Genomic DNA, 24,134 nt, shown 5'->3' on the forward strand with positions numbered 1-24,134 from the left:
GTCTCCGGGAGCTGGCTGAAGGGTCCAGTCCACAATATCCAGGGCTGGTCCTGCATCAGGGCCTGCTGCTGCACCACGGTCGTCTGTACGTCCCGCCAGGGCCACTACGGCTGGAGGTTCTCCGGATGGCCCATGATGCCCCAGCAGCGGGGCACTTTGGACGGTATCGGACCACCCATTTGGTCAGTCGGGAGTTTTGGTGGCCCCGCCTGAAGGCTGACGTGGCTCGCTACGTTGCTGGTTGTGATGTCTGCCGTCGCGCCAAGGGTCCTACCGGGCGACCCCCCGGCCTACTTCAGCCATTGCCAGTTCCACCGCGCCCTTGGCACACGGTTTCGTTGGACTTTATAGTGGAATTACCCTCGTCTCGTGGCTGTACCTGCCTTCTGGTTTTCTCCGACCATTTCACCAAGATGGTACACTGCGCTCCCTGTCCATCTGTACCCACAGCCAAGGAAACTGCGCAGCTGTACCTTCAGCATGTCTTCCGCCTGCATGGACTACCTGAGCGCGTGGTGTCCGACCGGGGCGTTCAGTTCACATCCCGGTTCTGGCGAGCATTACACCAGACCCTCGGGACAGAGGTCTGCCTCTCGTCAGCCTACCACCCACAGACCGATGGCCAGACGGAACGGGCGAACGCGGTGCTAGAGCAGTACCTCCGGTGTTACTGCAGCTACCAGCAGGATGACTGGGTCGACCACCTGGCATTGGCGGAGTTCGCCTATAACAACGCGGTGAATGCGTCCACCCAGCAGACCCCGTTCCAGGCCAGCTATGGTTATCATCCACGGCTGTTTCCAGAGGTGCTGCCGGCATCCGCGGTCCCGGCAGTGACGGAGTGGCTTCAAGAGCTCCAGTCCCAGCAACAGCTTTTGGTGGAGCAACTGCACCAGGCCAAGGAAGCGTACAAAGCCCAGGCCGACCGCCACCGCCAGGTGGGGCCGGAACTTCGCGTCGGTGACCTGGTTTGGCTCTCCACTCGCCATCTCCACCCCTCCCGACCTTCGCGGAAGTTGGACGCCCGCTTCACCGGTCCGTTCCCTATCGTGGACCAAGTCTCTCCTGTGGCATTCCGTCTCGGGTTACCCGCAACCCTGAAGGTTCACCCGGTCTTCCACAGGTCCCTTTTGAGTCCTGTGGCCCCACCCGACGAGTTCCACCCGAACCGTCCCCAACCGCAGCCAGTGTTGGTTCGGGGAGAGCCTGAGTACGAGGTGGAACGCATCCTAGACTCCCGATACCGCAGGGGAAAGCTACAGTATCTCATTGACTGGAAGGGGTACGGACCGGAGGACCGTTCCTGGGAACCAGCGGCCAACGTCCACGCACCTGCCTGCCTCCGAGAGTTCCATGCGACGTACCCCGGCAAGCCGGGTCCGGACCCTCGGTTGAGGGGGGGGCCTGGGAGGGGGGATGGTGTGATGGCCTGGGATTCCGATTCGGAGGATGAAACAGAGGAATCCCAGCCTGCACAGGAGTCCCCGCCTCCAGGGCCGGCTGAACTGGGGCAAGGCCTAGAGGCTGAAGAGCCTGCACCTGTGGCAGTGCAGCAGGAGCTGGCCCCAGGTGAAGGCCTCCTGGCCCCAGAGGAGCCTGATGACTCAGTGGCCACAGGTGAGCCTCCTCCAGGGCCCAGTAACCCTTCGGCCTCTCCTGATCTGCAGAGGCTTAGGGCAGAGAGGCGAAGGGAACTAGTTGCCCCCAGGAGGAGTGCTCGCCTTAAGGCCAGAGTAGGCGGGGCTCCTGGGGGTCAGGACCGCCCCTGACCTTAGAAGAGGATAAAAGCCCACTCATCCCGGCCCCAGGTTGCGGGAGCAACGTCGTTGTTGGCTTCGGACCTTCCTGTGATCCTGATCCTTGCTCGGCCTCCTGTTCCTGACTAACCGGTACTCCTGTTCCCTGCTCGGCTTCCTGTTCCTGACTATCCAGTACTCCTGTTCCCTGCTCGGCCTCCTGTTCCCGACCATCCGGTGTTCCTGTTACCTGCTCAGCCTTCTGTTCCAGCGTTCCTGTTCCCCGCCCGTCTCTCTGCATCGGACCTCGCTCCGCTTCGTGTGGACTCTGCTACACTCACGGTACCTTACCCCCGGGACCAGCACACCCTAGGCGCTGAGGCTTTAGCCCACAGCGCCACCCGCTGGGTGTATGGTAGGACATCCCTATTTTCATCTGCAGGTATGGGAGTTATGCGATAATACAACCTTTAGAAGACATCTGAAGGCAACCCTGTACAGTGGTGCCTCGCAAGACGAAATTAATTCATTCCGCGAGTTTTTTCGTTCAGCGAATTTTTCGTCTTGCGAAGCACGGTGTCGGAAGTTTTGGAAAAGCTTCAAAAATCACCAAAACCCTCAAAAAAGGCTACCACACCGCGTTCTATGAGTTGCTCCTCGAAGTCAAGTCGCAACTGTATTAACGATGTTAAGAAAAAGGAAACAAATTTGCAAAAAATGCAAGACGTTTTCGTCTTGCAAAGCAAGCCCATCGGGAAATTTGTCTTGCGAAGCAGCTCAAAAACCGCAAAACCCTTTCGTCTAGCGAGTTTTTCATCTTGCGAGGCATTCGACTTGCGGGGCACCACTGTATAGGGAAGTTTTAAAATATTTTATTATGTTTTTATATATGTTGGAAGCTGCCTGGGGCAACCAAGTCAGATAGGCACGGTATAAATAAAATTAATAATAATAATAATAATAATAATAATAATAATAGAATAGGACATCCCTATTTTCACTGGAGAAATGTTAAGAGAGTATGGACTAAGGGCCAAACTCAATAAGATCCAGGAGTGGATCTGCCATCTCTTTTACTTTTTTTAAAGCAGCTTCTAAGGAGGCAGAACAGATCAAGGCTATAATGTTGAGGGCTATTAACTCTTTCCACTGCTACACCATTTCCCCAGCGTTTCTCCTATGAAGCCAAGGGAACCTGGGCATGATTTACACTGGGGAAATAATGTAGTAGAAGACCCTTTCCCTAATACTGAAGTCCTGATCCAATTCACCTCTCCTCACCCACCTGCTTTTTTAAAAAATGGGAGATCACAGGCCTTTAACATCTCATCCTATTAGGGTGTTTCTCTTTCTTAATGAAAACTCTGGTAACCTTTAGGTTGGATTACTGCAATGTGTTATACACAGGGCTGTCTCTGTAGACAGTTTGGAAGCTTCAAGCTAGTGCAGAATTCGGTGGCCAGGTTGCTCATTGGGACAAGACTGTTTGGGTATATTATACTGATCCTGGTCCAACTGGACTGGCTGCCAGTTAGTTTCCGGGTGCAATTCAAAGTGCTGGTTTTGACCTATGAAGGCTTAAATAGCTCAGGAACGCAATACCTCAAGGATGCCTTCCCCCATCCTGGACCCTGCAATCATCACCTGAGGCCCTTCGTCATGTGCCTCCTCCACGAGAGGTTCAGAGGGTGAAGGTTTTAATCCCTGCACTGTTAGGGGAAGACATGCATACCGATTTGCCAAAAACAAGAAACCCAAGTATATTAGAGCTCTTAAAAGGTCAGAGAACATTTGTTTCTAGTTTCATCATATATTTTTTATTATTTAAAAAATCAGCCTCTCAAAAGCCAAGCCATGAAAATTAAAGAGCTAATTATTCCAGCTTTGAACAAAGGTAAGAATTTAAGCTGAGTCAGGACTCACTGGAGCATAGCATTAGAACCTATGTCTAGTGCCTTGGCTCTGTTGTGGAAATGGGAAATAGTAACCTCTGGCTGTGCGCAGAGCATTTATTGCCATCAAGTAATCACAACCAGCTTCTAGATGCATGCGCTTAGAGACATTTTCACCACAGTGGGGCAGGGTGTGGCAGTGTGTCTGATTGAGAGCCTGCAGTTTTCCTTTTAGAAATTCGCTGGCCAAGTCACCCTCAAAGAGACCCAGAGGTTAACCAGGCAATGCAACGCTAAATTGCAATGCCAGTGTACCACCACAGAGAAGTCACAACCCGCCTTGTTGTCGATGAGAAAGAGAACTGCACCCCTATGCAAGTCTCATGCCACCCCCCTCCAACCACAAAAATATCATCTGAAGAGACACTTTTTTCCCTTTACATAAAAACTGAAACTCACTGCAGGCTGCTATCATCCCCCCCCCCTCCTCAATTTTCTTATCCCAGTAACATCCACCATATGGAAAATGATCTGAAAACGTTTCCTTCAGAGAGAGGTTACTGAGTAGCTGGTTACTCAGAAGCACCAGACACTCAGGCAGGCTAAGACATCATCTGGAGCTAGGCCATGGGATATCTGAACAAACAAGGCACAGGGCAGGGATATAGTAGCCCAAGGCAAAGAGCCTTTCAGGGTGGAGCAGTAGCACCTCACAATATAAACTTTCACTCCTGTCCGCCAAAGGCCTGCCGCAAGCAGCAGTACTAAATCTGTTCTCCAGGCGACTTTCAGCTATTGAAATTGAAGTATTGAACTTGGGCTTCTTGTTTGTCCCCACCCCCCAATATAATTCTTTTCAGATGTGAGTGAATTTATATAAACTTTTAAGTTTAATAAAGCGTAAGGCATATTTTGGGAATGAATCTTCTCACACCGTCAGCCATTTTCGACTGAAGTCCCATTTCACACCACCAGTACTGGACCCCACTATCCAGACTTTTCAAAACATCATTTTGCAGGAGATTTCTCAATTAAAGGAATTCTTAACAATATGTCTAAGGCACAGAAAACAGCTTTGAGGAGTTTATCACAGGATGGGATAATCATTAAACTGGCTGAAAAATCTACAGGATTTACAAATTGAGGCACCAAGAATGTGATCTATTTGATAGAATGTTTGTCATTTGGTATATATTGGCAGTGGCGTAGCGTGGGGGGCAGGCCGCACCAGGCGCAACATCTGGGGGGGGCGCGCTCGCTGCCTCCGGAGTCGCCGAAGAGCCTCGGGCGCAGGCTGTAGCAGAGCCGCATGTCTCGCGGAACCGACGAGCTGCGCGCGCGTCCCGGCTGAAGGCGCCCGGCAGGCAGCGGCTCTCAGCGCTCACCGCGGAGGACGCGCCAGGCAGCCCCTTCTCACAGCCCCGCCTCCGCCGCTGCTGCTGCAGCTGCTGGGCCGTTGCATTTTCCTCGCCTCTCTGCCCCCCTCCTCCTCCGGGCAAGCGGCGTCGTTTGGGCGGCAGCGCCAGCGGCAACTCGCAGGTTAGGGGTTAGGGGGGGCGCAAATTACGTGCCTTGCCCCGGGTTAGGGGGCGCAAATTACTTGCGTTGCCCCGGGTGCTGACAACTCACGCTACGCCGCTGTATATTGGTGCCATGTCTCGCCAGCTGAAAACCCGCATCTTATAACATCATTCTCACATCCGAGGTAAAATTAAAAAGCCCCATTAGTGGAACATTTTATTCAACATACATGTGATGATTTTTGGGGTTTTTGTAATAAAACAGATTTGCTAGACGCAGTTGACTGGGAGTAACATCACCAGACGACTTGCCCAAATGGAATCCAAGTATATTTACACATTTACATTAGCTCCACAGAGTTTGAATTCATCCATAGAGTTTCCAGGATTTGTTTGATTGATTTCAGCTGAGCTTGTGGGCAGTTCCCTACTTCACTTTTAAATATGTGAGCCTGGTCAGCATTGCCCAAGGAAGGGTAACAAATAGAAGACTGAAGAACCTCTTTCTGTTCTTCCCTTGGGAGATACGCCTATAGGGACAGGGATGTTCTCCTGGTTTTCCATACAAGTGATGGTGGCTGGTATTAGTTCTACATACCTTTTATGATTAAATTAGTAATTTTATCATTTTGTTCTATCTTTACAGATTTGCTCATTTTTCTAAACTATTGATTGTATGTTGTTTAGATTCATTGTAGAGGTAATCTGTTGTTTTTGTCTATGGAGTTTTCTTGGCAGGGATACTGGAGTGGCTTGCCGGTTCCTGCTCCAGGTGGATCACATGGAACTAAAGAACCTCTTAATGAGGGTGAAAGAGGAGAGCGCAAAATATGGTGTGAAGCTCAACATCAAAAAAACGAAGATCATGGCCACTGGTCCCATCACCTCCTGGCAAATAGAAGGGGAAGAAATGGAGGCAGTGAGAGAGTTTACAATACTTTCTTGGGCTCCATGATCACTGCAGATGGTGACAACAGTCACAAAATTAAAAGACGCCTGCTTCTTGGGAGAAAAGCGATGATAAACCTAGCACCTTAAAAAGCAGAGACATCACCTTGCTGACAAAGGTCTGTATAGTTAAAGCTATGGTTTCCCCAGTAGTGATGTATGGAAGTGAGAGCTGGACCATAAAGAAGGCTGATTGCTGAAGAATTGATGCGTTTGAATTATGGTGCTGGAGGAGACTCTTGAGAGTCCCATGGACTGCAAGAAGATCAAACCTCTCCATTCTGAAGGAAATCAGCCCTGAGCGCTCACTGGAAGGACAGATCGTGAAGCTGAGGCTCCAATACTTTGGCCACCTCATGAGAAGAGAAGACTCCCTGGAAAAGACCCTGATGTTGGGAAGTATTGAGGGCACAAGGAGAAGGGGACGACAGACGACAAGATGGTTGGACAGTGTTCTTGAAGCTACCAGCATGAGTTTGACCGAACTGCGGGAGGCAGTGGAAGACAGGAGTGCCTGGCGTGCTCTGGTCCAGGGGGTCATGAAGAGTCGGACAAGACTAAACGACTAAACAACAACAGGTAATCTATAATGAATGCATTCTCACCGAAATTCAACCATTCCGTATGGCAATAGAGATTGACTGTAATTCTGTTTTATCTTATCAGCTCAATGATTAAGCCCCTTTGTGGGAAGAAATGCTGATTGTAGCAGAACAGCATCTGGGTGTTGACTCACGAGTTGATGTTGCTTCTACCAAATACACGAGTGACTGTAAAGAAAAAGACTACTACTGGAATTTATTTGTTTGCTTGTTTATACTTCTTATTGTGGAGCAGTTGCCCTTGGTGATGTATTTTTGTGTGACATGGGATAACTCAGGCAGTCTCCTCTTTCTTTGGGATGCAGCTAGACAATGCCCCCATCCACTCTGCCCCTGCCAAGCCAGTTCCTCTGAGCAGATGAAGGACAGTTTTCTTTCAGCCCCAGAGGCTTCCTTGACGCTTGCTTCACACAAGAGAAGCAGGAGGAGGAGGAAGAGCTAGCAGGCAGCCCGTCAGCAGCTGAGATTCTCACTCGCAGTCCTGGGCTAATGCAAAACAGCTCCACCAAACAAGACTTTGCTGGCTGCACTGCAAAGTGAGGCTCTTGCTTACCACCTAACTTGCTCCTTTCCCTCTGTCTGACTGCAGGTTTGAGTTTGAACCAAAGATTCATTTGAAGAACCAAAACAAGTCACGTGACATAGTTGTCTCTGTCTGTCTTTCTCCACCCCCAGTCCTTTGATTGGAGAATATTCTGCTCTTGGCCTAAGGCGCAAGAGCTTCTACTGGCAAGCAGAAGAACAGCCCTGATCCAGGGGCCCTTCCTGCTCCCTTAGGTCTTTCACCACACTTACTATGGAGTTCCCGACAAATTACTTGCACACACAAAAATTGTTTGATTAATCAACTTGCAAGCCACAGAAGTTTAAAACAGCACACTAACTATTTTCTTTTCCCCTTGGCTTATTTTGAGCCAGCAGAACAGGCTGGTGCAGCTCTTGACAGAGGACGGCACATCAGATGGCGCAGAGGAGGGGCAGCATGTCTGAAAGCTCATCCCTCATATATAACACAGAGAAATGAGCAGGTCAGAGAGATGGTTTTCAGTCTAAGAACAATTGTGGCAGTTTCTTTTGGGAACAGAATAATTTCTAAGACAACAACTGAATAACAGGGGCTTTCCTCCTGGATTTGGAGCAAATTAATGGACACTTCGAGTCCCAAATCAGGAAATCAGCAAGTGGTACCAAGCCTTCCTCTTGCTCCTTATCCACACACAGATCTAGTTTATGGAAAAAGCCACTAAGCTGCTCCTGCTGAGTCTCTGGACCCAACTGACAGGGTTACAGGAGGCTGATTTCCTAGGAACAGGTGCTGGAGTGGCAGGGGAAGAAGCTCTCGCTGCACCCCTCAACTACCCAGCAAAGGCCTGCTGTCCTGACACATACCAGCAGCACCATCTGCTTCTGGCTTCCAGCCTCCACGAGGACGCAAAAAGAGCTCGCCAACTTGTTAACCAACGGGAACTCAACTGCAGATCCTTACCCAGATCTGCCTTGGGAGCAGCTGCGTAGGAAATGTCATTAAGGAACAAGGGGGTGCTGGCAGGGAAGCCAGTGATCCGGCCTGGCACTGCAATGATCTGCTGGATGCTGCAGCAGTGCCAAAAAGGGCACGCGAGGCTACAGCCTGCCTTATCTGTTCCCCAAGGGCCATGTTCACTTCCACTCCACAGGCTGATTATGCAGCCAGACACCGATCTCTGCTAGGGGCTCTGTCAGGGAGAAAATTGACAAAGTGTGCCCTGCGTAGGAAGCGGGGGAGGAAAACAAAACACAGCATTGCCAGTTATGGGCTCTAAAAATAAAGGCTCACCTGCCCCCCTCCAAATATAGGCTCCTGTTCTTCCTTCCTTTCCCTGGGACTCCGCTGCTTCCTTCATGCTTAAGCTTCCCAGCTCTAGAACAGGGAGGATTGCAACACCCCAGGTAGACAAAATAAGGCATTAAGACCTGCACCAGCAATTGGTACTTCCAGGAAGCTGGGGAAGAGACTGACCACCTTTGCCACCCTCACCATTTGCCTTTTGCTGCTGTCAGCCTCCTCTGGAGTAAGGATATGGGAGCCAGCTGTATGTATTTAAGCCAGGCTCCATGGAATGCAAGAAGAACACTGCCAGGCACTTGATTGCCAGTTAACTCTTGTTTAGCTTTGTACATATGTACTTAAACTTAGATTGTTTTGTGTGTCTGCAATATTGAATTTGTGCTGTTTGTTAAATTGCTGCTTTTTGTCATTTTTTAATTTACCGACATGCTCTGTATATGGCATATTTGTCTTCTAATGTTTTGCATGCTTGCTGTAAGCCACTTTGGGCACAGCTAATTGTGGAAAAGCAGCATATAGGTAAACTCAAATCAACAGATCAAAATGTTTTTGCTCCTGAAAGTGGCAGATGAGGGCTCTGGTGTGATAACAGTCCTCTTCTCTCAAAGCTCTCATTGCAGGATGAGGAATATCTCGCAGTTGGGGGCAGGGGGGAGAGACAAATATAGATGTAATATGCAAGGGCTAAATTAACCCTCTGTGCTAGTTAGAGCCAGCAGGCTTTCTGGCTTTGGCTGCCCGCAAACAACGAATACGCACATACATAAATGTACAGGCTGTTGGAGCTGCACTCATCAGGCTGGTCAGAACTGATGACATTTCACACAGCCCCAGGGAGCAAGCAGCAGCATCTTGGTGTCAGCAAACTGGGGTTTCCTGGCAACCCTCCAAACTCTGTCACGGAGGGGGACTGGCTGCTTAAAAAAAATAATAGAGTAGATTAAAAAAAAAAAAAACAGTGCCCAGAGCCAGTCAACCAGCTGCCCAATCTGGAGTTCTGTTCAATAGTCAAACCCTCCCTAAAAAGTCACAGCCTTATTCATTGTCCCCAAGGCTGCCAGTCTGTGCACCAACTGAGTCAGGGTTGGACCCAGCACCTCCTAAATGAGAAAAGTCACCTGAATAGGTTGCTCCCAATCCAGCTGGCCCCCTAAATTAGGATTAGCACACTGGATCCCAGTAACACATCCTTAAGAACATGCCCTGTGAAGTGGCTACTCCTTCACACCTTTGATGCTCAAAGTATCTAAATAATTTGTAATTCAATATCTGTTAAGATGATATTCCCAAAACTGCTGCAATTGTTTCAGGATATTTAGCCAATATTTTTAAAGCAATTTTAAAACTACTTAGTTGTACTTAATAGTGGCTACAGAGTCTTCTATATGTTTTATGTGTTTAAAATGTTTGCATTACCAATGTTTTATGGATGGGTTTTTTCCCCCTCTTTTATGATTTCCTTGTCTCAGTTATGCCAATAAAGCCTGAATGAATCAGGGTGCATGAAGGATAGATCTCCAGTCTTCTGAGTGAGAAACTGATCCTAGCAGTGTAAACAGCAAGCTCAGCCCAGGAACAAGTATGAAAGCTGTAGACCTTATAAGTGCAGCATGACAGTGAGGTTGTGTATATAAATGACAAAGGCAACTCCCATCAGCCACAGCCAGGTTGTCTTCTTCTTGGAAAAGGTGGACTTCCCCCATATTCTCAGTGTGTATTTGGTATGAAAACAGGAGTCTAACTTGTATAAGTGGTTGCATGTATGGGAGCCAAGGGGTGCCAGCTGATGCTATTATAAGGTTGCTCATGTCAGTGTTGATTGCTCTCTGTATACACCAGGGGCTCCGCCAACCGCATCGCAGTCCCATCCCGCTGCGGCCCAGCACTCCCCTGCTGCAAATCAAACCGTACTGTCCCCATCGCAGCCAGTCATCCAGCTGCAACAGAGATACACTCTGATTGAAAATGACAGGGAGAATTCAAAAGCTACCACATAGCAGCAGCAAGGGAGGGGAATGGGATACAGCAGTTGGCCAGCAACAGCTACAAAAGCACACACACACTCCATCCTGGATAGTGCATGAATTGTAAGGATGAGCAACCTGTGGCCCTCCAGATGAAGCTGGACCACAGCTCCCACCACCCCTGAGGACTGACCATGCTGGCTGAGGCTGCTGGGAGTTTGAGAGCAACAACATCTGGAAGGCCACCAGTTCCCCATCCTAGTGGGCAGACACAGAGGAAGCCCAAGCAGTCTGCCTGCATCGTTTCCCACGTAAGGAGTGCCTTCAAACCAAGAAGCCACCCTTGACAATGTCACATGTGGCAGACAGGAAACTGCCAACAAATCCTACCACATTTTCCCTCAGAAGTCAGGGTTTGGAATGCTATGCTGACCTCAACAAAACCGGACATTGTAATCTAGTATGACTGCTTCCTTCCACCTCATTCCCATACACCTGTTGTTTTCATCACCAGCCAGCTCCTTAGTCTTAGTTTCATTACATTACTATATATGGAAATGTTTTTTAAAAAATATGGAAATGTTTGTGGTTTTTTTAAAAAAAAACATGCACTCTTCAGACATTTCCCACCCACACAGATGCATACACTCAAAATGTGGCAGGGGAACCAGGCTCACTGATCTTGCCGCTGACGTTGGTGCATCTGCTACTTCCAATCCCTGAACTCCATTATCTTCAGCATAAAAGGCCCTGCAACACATCTACGCACAATCAGACTTTCTGAGTGTGTGGAAGATGCACCCCAGTGATGGGAAGTCTGTCGCCTTCCAGGTGTTGCTGGATCTCAGCTCCCATCATCCCATCAGCACTGGCCACACTGGCTGAAGCTGACAGGCACTGAAGTCCAATGGTGGCTGGAGGGTCACAGGTTTCCCTACACGCAGGCTCTGTACACATACAGCTGTATACACAAATAGGCTCTCTTTATACATTCCACAACCCACTTAACACACGGAGATCAGGGAACAGTGGCGGTGGGTGTGACAAACTCAGCAGTGGGGTCAGCAGCCATGGTCCTCTTCCATAGGGCCAGGTGATATCTGGTTTCCAAGATCGTGATATACTGTATCACCAGCTAAACATTGTGATATATCGATATATTACAATGTCTGAAATAAGGATGGAACTGACCACATCCATTGCAGGCTAACTCTTCTACAAACAGGAACCCAAACTTTGGCTTTAGCAAAGGCATTTGAGGCCAAGGTAAGTTTACCACTTACAAATACAATTGAATTTAAGATAAGCTAGCTGTCAGTGAGGTGCAGTGTAGTGGCTTAGGGTGTCGGTATAGGTCTGGAGAGACCAAGGTTTAAATCTTCATTTAGCTGTGATGCTCACTGGGTGATGTTGGCTGAACATACAACATACATTCAAAGCACATTATTGAGAGTGCTGGGAATTGTAGCTCTGAGGTAAACCGGTTCCCAGGATTCTTTGGAGTAAGTCATGTGCTTTAAATGTTGGTGTATAGGCAGCTAATCCTCTACCTACCTCACAAAGTTGTGAGGATGAAATGGGGGGCAGGGAAGCATATGCACTGCCTTGGTTTCCTTCAAGGAAAATATAAATGTGATAAATTTGTTGCATATTATTTTCTGTGTCTAATTCTATGCCTACTTAGTTTACTTACGCTTTATTAACAAAACATATAATTTCATGTTTGCCTTGGGTGATGAGGCAAAGTCTGCGCTTTCCTTGGAGTGTTGTGGGGGGATTCTTCCAAGGGAAGATCCTGTAATCAGGGCTGGCAAGAGACCTTGGCCTGGAGAAAGAGCAGCAGGTGTTGCAGAGGCAATTGGCCATCCCACTAAGTGAGCCTCCAGCTGCAGTCTGAAGTGGTCCAGCACAGACACAGATTTACCACCTCAGTGAGAACGAGGCCAGCGAGGTTCCAGCAGCCCAGATTATTCACCCTGTCCATAACTCCAGTAGTCACTCAAATTCTGGCTCAGTGGCAATGCAATATGTTGTTGTTGTTGTTGTTGTTGTTGTTGTTGTTGTTGTTGTTGTTGTTGTTGTTGTTGTAATCCACTCTTCATTTGTAGTACTCAGGGCAGTTCACAGCATAAAAGCAGAGATCGATTTAGATTACAATCCTATACCCATGTGCCTGATGCAAGCCCCACTTACTCAATGGAATTTAGACCATGTCAACCTCTTTAACCTTATTTATAACTAAGGGCTGATACCCAGTTTGTGTCTGAGGACTCATCGAGACTTCCTTTTGCACATGCTTTCCAGGCATAAGTTCGCACTTTAAAGCTCCATGTCCCAGCATGTGGTTTTGTTTTTGTCCCAGAGCTTTCCCCCTGGGAAAACTCATGTTTTACTGCTGAATCAGAGCAAACAGCAATTGGGTTTTCCATGAATTGCTGTTTCCTCCAATTCAGTGGTAAAATACAGGTTTTCCCGGGAAAGTGCCAGGTTGGGGGGGGGGGGCTCCAACATAGAGCTTAAAAAGGCCAGACCTGTGCTTAGAAATGTAGCACAAAAGGAAGTCTTGATAAGCTCTGAAAGGTACAAGAAGAGAACTTGCCATTAGCACTGGGATGTTGCCTAGATGAAACACTCTGGGAATGGATTTCAGGGCTGATGGGGCAAAGAAATAAAATCCTTAAAAGTAACTTTTACATACACATATTAACTAACACCAGAACCTACACACTGGGCTGCACTTCAAGTCCTACTGATGACTTCTGAGAAAACACACTTAGGATCATATTGTAAACCTCATCAATGCTAAGGAAATTACTCTTGTCCCTTTTAACAGATTGCTCATGAATGAACCTCACCTGATGAGCAGAAAAAATATTGTCAACCCCCCTGGACTAGTTGTGGACCCTCTTGCAAATGACCCATGTTACAAATCCTGTACGAAGTGTAAAAATAACTTACACAAGAGTAGTTTTTTCTATTAAATACATGTATATATTGTTAAGCTTTCAGTGAAAGCACCTTTCTGAATGTCTGAAGAAAGAAGAGGACTGTTGCCTGAAATGAAATATGAAATCTTACAATTTAATGAACATCCTTACTGCTATGTGTTGGAGAGAGTTAAGCTTAGGAGTGGTAAATCAATGTCTGGGCTGTACCACTTTGGACTGCTGAACTGGACTGATAAAATGCTGCTCCATATTTATTTGTCATTTTTGAAAAATCCCTCCACGTAGAAAACAGGCATGTCAAAGCGAAAGCTAGCTTAGAAGCCTTCTCCTTGACAGATTTATTTTATAAATAGAATTTCTGTGTGGGTCATTCCATCATGCAAGTCCACACCAACAGTCTGAAGTGAGACAGTCCCTATAGGTTCACCACCTCAATGAGAACTAGGCCTTGTAATTTACGGTACTCAGGACATAAGAACTTCTAGTGCTAGCAGTTGCCCCAACTGGAGAGTACCAAATCTTTCCCCTCAAGGGTCTTCCCATTGGGGCTGTACAAAGAGAGCCATTAGTAATTGATGGGATGATGGCAGTTGCCATCCAAATCATCTGAACGGCACCCAATTTGCAAAGACTGCCCTGTTGCTGAAAACAGTTCGGCTGCGGGCCCTGACTCAAATGAAGATCCTGCGTACAACTTAAAAGCCCCAAACCCTCATCATCACACAGTAATCCTCCTCTTTGCCTGCCACACAGCTTCAATCTCAGACTTTTCTTCTCCCTGCTTCCCCCTCTTGGAATAATTTCAAGTGTTAAAAAAAGAGGCCCAAATTTGAGACAACCCACATTTCTTCTCCAGTCCTCCTAAACAGCTCCTTAGGGCTGGTTTGCTCTTTCAGATGATTTCCAATGCATGCTTCGCTTCCTTACTCAGGAGTAAACCAGTAGGACTTATTTCCAGGTAAACCTACAGACAAGTTTTTAAAAGAAGCAGGCACTCTCTCCAAGTGGTTTGGGAAAGGTTGGGGCTGTTTGCAAAGAGATGTATTGTTTTATTAAGATGCAGAAAGCAGCTGCTTGCTGGAGAGACAGCTGGGGGAACAGCTGCTGAGCAAGCTCCCAAGAGTGTGCAACACTGCTTTCATGCACAGAGCTGCAGCACAGGGTGAAATGACCTACACTGCAACCCGACACTAATGCCCTAGAGGAAGCTTTGATGTGCAGCTACTGGAGTCTGTGTTTGTGAGACAAGTGGCAATAAGCACATTGGGGAAATGTATGTGAAGCACTATCCTGCCACAGTTCTGCAACAAGCGATGGCAGTGATAACTCCCCAAGAGCCAAGAGAAAAGTTCCTACACCCCAGCAAGATCCTACCAACTAAAAAGCACACTCATATCTGCAAGTATGAGCCAGCAGGCTCCAGAGACAAGCACTATGCTTAAGGTAATTCCAAGGCGAGAGGACAGCTCTTTCTGTGGGTCTGGTCTGTGCTTACTCATTCATGCAAAGCATCACTTGATGCTCCAGTCATCTCTGGGTGAACATGCATGTGTGAAATAGCCCCTAGGTCTGCTGCTAGTTAGGACCCTTGTGCAGATAACTAAGAAAGGCCACAGAATTTACATGCTGAGGAGTATAGTCATGGGGACACTCAGCAACATTCACCTGTTTTCTTCCTCCTTGATCTAGGAAACTGAACTGGCACAGAACTTTTAGAACTTTTAATTATTGAGAGCCAGGGTGGTATAGTGGTTAGAACTAGGACCTGGGAAAGACAAGGCTTCAAATCCCCCCTCAACCATGAAGTTCACTGGGTGACCCTGGGCCAGTCACCATCTCTTAGCCTAACCTACCTCCCAGGGTTGTTGTGGGGATTAAATGAGGAGGGGGAGAACCATCTACACCACTTTGAGCTCCCTGGAGAAAAAAGTGGGATAGAAATGCAATCAATGATGGTGATGGCTGGGGAAGGGGGACAGAGGAAGGAGGAAAGGGGGCATTCTGTAAGGTCTTCTTGGCCTGGCAAACACCGCTGAAGCCTCTCCTGGATCCCTCAGAACACAGTGCTGCTAGGCCTGGGAGGGTTGTTAATGTTACCTGTGGTATCCATATTTCCATGGATGCAGACAGGGCTGACTCTCTCTCTCAGGAAGAACAGACAGAACATCATTCTGACAGAGTACACTAGAGAAGTAGCGTTCAAGCAGTGCTCTCCAGAAGCTGCACAAAAGTGCAGTTTTTTACACTGCTTCTGATATATGTGGCTCCCTGCATGAAGTAAGAGTACAATCTAGATTCCTCCCTAATGTTACAATTGGTTTCTGGGACATGATCTCACCTAAGGCCACATTAGATATTATGCCACATGTGTGACTGCTGCCAAAAGCAGCCACTACACATCCACTTTTTCTATGATATAGCACTTACTCATGTCTATGATATTCCTGTTTCTTCCTCCCTTCAGTGTCATAGTTTGCTATCGGCAAGAGCTGGGGAAATACAGAACATAATGTTGTCAGGAGATGGGTAAGTTCCCCTGGATACAGTACAGAGGGATTTCTGGTGCCTATCTGCCTTAATGGAGGCAGCCCCCCACGACACCGCAGGGATCAAAGGCGAAGGAAAACAAGAATGATAGAGGGTAAATCGTTTTTGGACATTCCTCCCAGGGAAGGGTGGAGCAGGCTTCACTCACAGTCTCAGTACCTGGCTCTTGTTCTGGCATGTAATGCAGGGGGCAGGGAGGTACTGAGAGCAAAAAGCACTTTGCCTACGCCGGCATTAAGAAGCAGAGGTTCTCCTGATAATTGCATTTCTAATTGGCTTTAAAGTCAGGCACACTCCAAGAGAAGATGTTGTCATCAGAACTGCAGAATTATCCAGCTGCATTGATCTGAGCTTTGGAACTGAGAAAAGATTTTATTCGGTGTGGGCGGTGGATGGCGGAGAGGGGAGCCTCTGGTTTCCTGTTTACTTTGAGCTTCTTTATTAATTATTTGGCAAACTTCTCCAGACGCAAAATTTTAAAGATATAAAATGAGGTTGGTTTGCAGTATGGAATAAAACTTGTGATTAAAAGAACAGATAGCTGTGTGTGGTTTAAAGAGATGGAAGGAAGGGAGAGCTCTAATGCTGGAATGGATTATCTTGGGAAATTAGAGTGGATACCTTCTCTACCATCCCCCCTTAAAAACAACCGAGAAGAGATATAACTCAAGCGAACTTTGGCCAAAATGCAGTCGTAAAGATGAAAGGAATTTGGGGCCGCAAACACGTGATGCACAGAGACGTTGGTGGTTATTAATTAAAATGAAGTACTCCAAGATCCCCTGTGGCAGAAGTTGGATCCCTCTTTCTCAGGCTGTAGAAACTTCGAGACTGAGTAGTGAGAAAGGTGGACTGTTGGAGTATGTTGCTGTCCGAAAACACCGAGCAAGATGAGAGCACAATGGGAGGGAGCTAGTGAAATATTTTGAGAATTCTCCAGGATTATAGCCGCACCCCAGTTAAGATGAGAGACAACAGCAGTTGGAGGGCAGCAAAGGCCAAGGACTTCATAACTGGACATATTGAGGCTGACACACGCAGAGAAAAGGAAAATAATTAGAGCACCTCATTTGAAATCCTATGAAAAGTTAGATAATAACACGAATAGTAATCGTTAAAAATGCAGCCATTATCTTAATGATTAATATACCAACTGAAATGTAATTAGAAGTTAATGAAAAATATGAACTGCAGCAATATAAGAACTGGACAAAAACATTGATCAAGGAGTGCGGGAAACCACTTCGATTAAATTGTATAAATTTTGAATTAATTGAATTATTTTGATTCAAATCTGTATAATTGGCAAAAGTGTGGTAATATTGGGTAAATATTGGAAATCTAATAAAAATTATTATTATTATTTTAAAAAGATGCAGTACAGAGGAGAAAGGGCCTTAGATGAACGGCTGCCACTCTTGGCAACAGGAATACATTTAGTGCAATATGAAACTTGTCCCTTTGCTTAGCAACCTGCAGCTGGTCCTACACACCAGCCTGTTGTTGAGACTTAAATATGTCTGGCTGGCCACATGGTGGTCCTCACAGGAACGGCAATCATGTGACAACCAGTTCCTAACCTTGATTTGTAGGAATGCTGCAAGTCAGGGTGCCACCTTGATTACATTAGTTGCAATCCTAATATCAATGAATGATCTTGTCTGCATCACAACACTGTCTTCTCACCTAGAGGGACAGAAGAAAGGGAACAAGGGAGATGTGCAAGGAAGAGCATCAACCTGCTACCAACATCCACTTTTGGCTATAAGCCCGTTGCACCTGTGGTTGGGAGTGCAGAGCAGATCCCACAGACTGACGCAGATCAACATAGCTGCAAAACTAGCCAGAACTGTAGGCTCCTTGCCTGCGATCTGGCCAGAGTCTCCCAGAAAATCTGGCCTTAAATCATTCCTAACTCTCCCTGCCTCTCTCACAGCACTGACTCTGGGGCTGGTGGTTCTGCAGCTCACCAGAATTACGTAATGCAAACATACTCTTCAGCATTCCCCAGAAATATCTGATGAGCCATGCACACAATTGGGAGGGGCCACTGGGCAGGCTAGCTATTGCTCCCTTCTCGCTTTTACTCACATGCCTAGACATTTCTGTCTCACAGTATGAGACAAACGGCTTTTGTAGCTCTGCTTATGCACCTATGCTAAGAAACAAGCAGGGCAGACTTTATTTCGAGAACAGTTAGTTCCCTGGCTTCCCAAGCACAGACTTACAATTGCCTCCAGAGTGGACTGCAACCATTTTTCCAATTGATGGCTGGCAGTGGAGTGAGAAAAATCAATCCCAGAGAAGCTTTCAACAACCACATGTTTTCATCCCATGCAGCAAACCGCGATGGACTGATGGGAAAATACATTCCCTTCCAATCTCCCTCAGGTGGAAGAGGTGAAAAAATTGGCTGGGCTACCACCATCTTCTGGGGCTGACAAATGGGCGACACTGGAAGACCACTGCTCTCTTCCAAGTGCCGGGAAAGAAGTATATTCCCATACTGCTTTGTTGAGTGATCAAAGCATTTGCACACCATCTCTCACTACTCTGTACAACAACCTTGTTAAGGTAGGCCAGTGTTAATATCATCCCCGTATTACAGATGGAGGGCTGAGGTGTGACAGTTTGTTTAAGACCACTCAGCGATGAGAACTGAATTAAAGGCTTTTGGATACACAGATCACACATCCTACTCAGCCACTATGCTGCACCAGCTCCAGCTACTAGCGACCTTAGAGGCAGGGGCGTGAAGGGAGCGGTGCTCAGTTTCCAGCTCAAATGCAAAAAACAGAGTGAAGGCTGTAGGCCAGAGCAGGTGCCTCTAGCCACTTCTGGTTTTTCTACCAGCAAGGAGAAGAGGCTCAGAGAACCCACCCACCTCTCCAGGCTCTCAAAAACCGCCTCCCTGGTGTCGGTAGTGAGTGGGTGGGAATGGCAAGACACATTTGTGCTGGTTTTAAGTCATTTGCAGCATCAAACCACTTTGCTAATTTCTATCCAGGAGAAGAAGGCGGGGATGAGGAGGGAGAGAGAAAGAACACACGGCTGGATTCGTCAATTCCCACCCCACACAGCCTCTCCTGCTGCCATTTCCAAAGCAGATCCCAAAGCTTTCAGGGCTAACTGCATCCTAATCTCTTCAGCCAAAACTCGTGGGCAACTAGAACATATCCTGTCCTGGAGATCAACTTCCCAGGTACAGTGATTTAGTGCAAACACCCCCATATCCCCCCAAACGGAAGGCATCAGCATCAAAGCAGGGAGTGCTGTTGGAAGAGATCAGATGCACTAGTAACAATGTGGGGAGGGGGAGCCTTAGCAAATAGGACATGGACCTGAGGGCTGAAATAAACAGGTGTGCCTCTTCAAACAGAAGGCTTCAGAACAACTCCTGCACCAATGTTAAAAGGGTGGGTAAATGCCGGCTTCAAATCTCGCCTGTTTTGCAGGCACCTTAGGAAAGTCAGCTCTCTCAATCTCCCCTCCCCCCAAGTCTTCAGTACATGCAAAATACTTCTGACCTACCTTACATGGCAATTGTAAGGACTGTTGATGAGAAAGAGTCTTATAACACCATACAGAGTATCAAATATATTACGACGTGCATTTTCGTAACCTAACATAGGAAACTGTCATTGGTCTATCCAGCTCAGACCCTGACTAGCTGCAGCCCCCTGAGGGTTTCCACCAAAGGGTCTTTCCCAGCCTGAGCTGGACCTGCCAAAGGTTGTACCTGGGGTCCTCTGACTGCACACAAAGAATGTGCTTTACCACTGAGGAGCAGATGGAAACTTTTAAGGCCCAGGTGCCAGGTGTACCATTATTTCAACATGGTTCTTACCAAGTGCATCTGGAACAGGGATGGGCAATCTGTGGCTCGCCATAGATTCTTTTGACTGCAGCCCCCTTCATTCCTGACAACTGGCCATGCTGGCTGGGGAGGGGAGTTGAACTCCAGTAAAACAGAGAGAACCACCAGCTCCCTATTCTTGGAGCAAGAAGGTGATGTGAGCCAAGGGGGCAGGGGGACACGAATCCTGTTCTCTTCCAGAGTTGACGTACCAGGAACCCAGCAGTCCTGGTTCCTATATTTGTCACTCCAAGTCATTTAATCCTACTCTTTCTCCCCTAGGCACTTAGAAGGCATGGTTCCTACACACTCCACACATCAGCAGGTACCTCATCCCCCCAATATTCTTTTCTCAGTCCCTGAACTCAATACTGGACAACCCATGCGAAATCATTTCACACCCACACATGCACATCCCTCAAGCATCGGTCCAGACCCTCACCGCTCATCATAGCAATGGTTCACTCGGTAGCAACACTACTTTTTTTGGATGTAACCCTTAAGCCACATTTCAGCAAGTTCTGGGGGCCGGGAGGATCCAGTCCCTGTCCTAAGCAGTAGCTCTTTCCTGTCAAGCACCCCACTAGTCAATGGGCTGGTTCTTGGGGATTACTCAGAGGGAGGGGGGCTTTTATACATGTGTGTGTGTCAGGGATGGGGAAACTGTGCCCCCCAGATGTGGCGAGACTCCAACTTCCACAAATTCTGAACTCTGGCATGGGGGCTGGGCATCTCAAGGGTTACAGGTTCCCCATCCCTAGTGTATGTACAGCACATACACATCCCTATTAAGCAGAAGCAAAAGGCCCTGCCTAACATCACGCCAAGCCAAATAGCTGGAAGGAAACACTAAGGGGACCCTCTGTTAGAGACTGGCTATTGGGATTAACAGAAAAATCCTGTCACTTTCAGAGGCAGCTCTTTTCCCTTACACAGGACAGAGAAAATTCACCTTAGGATTCAGAAGGTTGCTGTGGGGGCGGATTACGCAAATAAATATAAGTAGGACTTTAGCCCTGGATTTGTGTTTGCAATGGTGGGAGTCCTGAAATATGTGGAGGGAATTCTCTAGGAGCACTAATACAAAAGAACCAGTTTTTCAAGGCGATTAAGTTAGGATCCACTGCACAGTTAAATCCCCCAAAAGTGGGGTGGGGAGAGCCATTTGGTATATTACAGAGTGAGAAAGATGCAGGACTGGCAGGAGAGCACATTCAGCAGTCCATTGCAGTTATAAGACCGCCCCCCCTCCCCCGCCCCGTGCAATTCTCCTAAAGGATGGTGGAAGGAAAAGGACCCAGGGTGGCAGGTGAGAGTAACACAGCATATCTACTGGCAGTAGCACAGAGCAGTATTGCTCTGTCCAGAGAGGTGAATTCTGGAATAAGGAAAAGCTGGCAAGGAGCAAAGAAATTGAGACTGGTGTAAAACAGGAAGGGAAGAAACCCAGCTCAAGGATAGGGTCAGCAGGTTCTAGTCATGGGCGTAGCTAGGATTTTTCTTACAGGGCAGGCTTTTGTTTGGGGGAGCAGAACCCCCAGCTGCCCTTGGCTACACCCATGGTTCTGGCTGGAATGCACTGATGGGTATTCCAGGCAGGCTAAGCAGGGGTTTGCAGGGGAGAGCGATCCCAGACAGAGTCCAGGGCACACAATAGGGAATGAGGGTTCAAGAAGGAGGATGAATGAGACCTGACTCTAAGGATGGACACTGCCAGGCTAGCAAGGGATGGGTGCAGATTGGGATGCATGTGGCGGCGTTGGGAAACAACTGTGACTGCAACAAGACTCAAGAGGCCTAGATCAGAGGCAGCAGAGAAATGCAGAGCAGTTTCAGGAGGGCAGTCCCAGGACATATCTATGCTCCCCAAACCACCACACTTCACAATCCTAAAAAGCAAAACTGCACCCCAGGACCCCCTGCCATGCAAGAAAGGGAGCCGGCCTCCATGACTCTGCTTGCCCGGCACCCACCAATTCCTATGGCCTCCCCAGCGACTGCTTGTGCAACGAGAGTGGCCCTGGGGGCCGGCGGGGCTGCCGGGGGCCGGAGCAGCTCCTTACTTTCTCTGCAGCGTGGTGGCCGGGCTGGTGCTGGCGCTGGTGCTGTGGCCCCCTCCGGCTCCCGGGCTGGAGCTCCGCGACGCCCCCCGGCTCAGCTGCCCCCTCTCCCGCTCCCGGGGGGGCCGGGGGTACTCGTGCTCCTTCTCGCGCGCCGGGTGGCACTGCGGGGGCCGCTCTCGGTGCAGCTGGCAGGCTTCCCGGTAGTGGCTCTCCCGGCTCGGGTACTGCCCGCCGTCCCGGTTTCCATAGTGCTGTAGCTCGCGCTCCTTGTCCCGGTTCGGATAGGGGTTCTGCCCTTCCCGCTCCGCTCGGCTTGGGTACTGGCCGTCCCGCTCGGCGCGGTTCTGGTAGTGGCTCTCTCTCTCCTTGTGGTGGTACTGCCCGTCCCGCTCGGCGCGGTGCCGCTCTCGGTCCCTCTCGCCGTCGCGCAGGTCCCGGTTCTCCTGGCTCAGCTGCTCCAGCTGCCCCTCCAGCTCCTCGATCCGGCGCCGCTGCGTCTCCAGCAGCTTCTGCTGGTTCTCGATGATGTTGTTGAGCTCCAGCAGGTACTCCACGGCCCGGTTGGGGCTCTCGGCGCCGGGCGCCCCCGGGCCGCCCCCCGCTCCCCCGTCCATGGAGAGCGAGAGGAAGAGGGGCGCGCGGGCGCTTGGCGCGGCGCCCGGCGCCCGGCGCCTCCGGCTCCCGATCGCGGCAGAGGGCACCACCCCGCACCAGCTACGGACCCGCCCCGCGGCCCGCCGAGGGCTGCCGGGCTACGGACACCATCCTCCTGCGGGAGCCCCGCCGAAAGAGCGCGACCACGAGCCGCCGCCGCCGCCGCCGCCGCTGCAGAGGCACTGCGCACTGCGAGCGAGCGAGCGAGAGAGCGAGCGCGCCGCCCGGCGAGCCCAGGGCGAGCTCCAGCCCCGCGGGAGGGGCGAAGCCGGAGGGCGGCCGCCGCGCGTCCCGGCCTGGCCGACCCCAGCCCGGCCCGCCGCCGCCGCCGCTGCAGGAGGCCCAGGCGCCCGGGAAGGGCTCCCGCCGCCCCTGCTCCCTCCGCGCGCCCCGGGAGGGGGGGGGAGGTTGCGCGGAGTTCGGCGGGGCGCTCCCGGGGCAAGCAAGTTTCCCAGGCCCCTTCGGCCCCGCCCCGCGCGGTGCCTCCAGCCGGGAGCCAAGCAAGCAGCTCAGGGATGTGGTTCTTTGCCGCGGGGCTGGTGGCCTGTGAGGCTTCGCATTCTTAGATGATCGCGCAGTTTTAGACCTGCCCCTATAAATGGGCGCCCCAAGTGTTGAAACGCAGCCCTGATGCAATAGGAGCCCCTCGCTTCCAGCAGGACGTCAGTTGCAAAGGCACAGCTATAGACCCCCTTTATTTGGGAAGAAGCGCCCCTGAAAGCAACGGCGCTTACTCACGAATAGACATATATAGGTTTGCATTGCCCGTCGCAATGCACTTCAGCTGGAACAGGGCCACAATCCGTGAAGGCTTTTTCAGCACCAGCTTATGTGTGCACTAGGTAAAAAGGTAGAGGCCCCTGGACGGTGAAGTCCAGTCAAAGGCGACTGTGGCGCTTGGCCACCATTTGGATGCAGTACTGAACACAGTTAAGTATGGAGGAAAGGAGGCAGTCTGTAAAAATGGGGCGGAGGTGGATGTGAGCCACATTAGTCCCTTTCACACAAGGCAGGGCAGCAACACCCATCTGATAGATGCAGAACTAAAGGCCAATAAATAATTTTCAGACAATGCTGAGATGTATAACACCTTTATTGCAGACTTAAAGGAGTAGGCAGATAAATTCATAACTTAGCATTTATACAGCAACTTTTAGGTGTCCAAAGTTCTTCACATACATTTGTCACAGTCATCCTCTCCAACATACTTGTAACATAGGCCAGTAACAAAGATGGAAACTCAAGTCTGAGAGAATCATTGTTTACCTCACAGGACCTAGTTAGGTTGCAGCTGAAGTGAGGTATGAGCTTCCTGGCACCAACTCATAGACTTAACTGTCCTGTGTGCATGCACACAAATATAGGTAACACTAGCCCAAGTAGTCTTTAAAACAGAGAGAGAGAAGAAAAGCTGCTTCCTGGGGGTATCAGCAAGAGCTGAGCAGCAAAGAGCAATAATGCATTGTTTCAACTCTTCTCCCCAGCCTAAATCCTCCTCTGCCCCTGCACAGCTTTCTTCTCCAGGGGCTTTTCAAGGGTGTGTTTGCCGTTGCACTCGGTGGGGCGGGTGGGAAGA

The 24,134-nt window shown here is 49.2% G+C and overlaps 1 protein-coding gene across 5 annotated transcripts in view; it reads right to left on the reverse strand.

The window, feature by feature from the left end:
- The window catches only part of IQSEC2 (IQ motif and Sec7 domain ArfGEF 2), a 168,143-nt gene extending 145,590 nt beyond the window's left edge, over positions 1 to 22,553 (reverse strand). For 2 of the 5 annotated variants that reach the window (XM_081177331.1, XM_081177324.1), the window contains exon 1: positions 21,905 to 22,548. In XM_081177331.1, the coding sequence (XP_081033457.1) occupies positions 21,905 to 22,518 (614 nt within the window). In that variant the 5' untranslated portion in view covers positions 22,519 to 22,548. Of the gene's footprint in view, positions 1 to 21,904 lie in introns of all 5 variants that reach the window. The other 3 variants (XM_081177322.1, XM_081177325.1, XM_081177332.1) reach the window with 3 other exon arrangements.
- Positions 22,554 to 24,134: the final 1,581 nt, after the last annotated feature.

The sequence above is a fragment of the Podarcis bocagei genome (genome assembly GCF_964188305.1).
Source record: "Podarcis bocagei genome assembly, chromosome: 17".
Taxonomy (NCBI): Eukaryota; Metazoa; Chordata; class Lepidosauria; order Squamata; family Lacertidae; genus Podarcis; species Podarcis bocagei.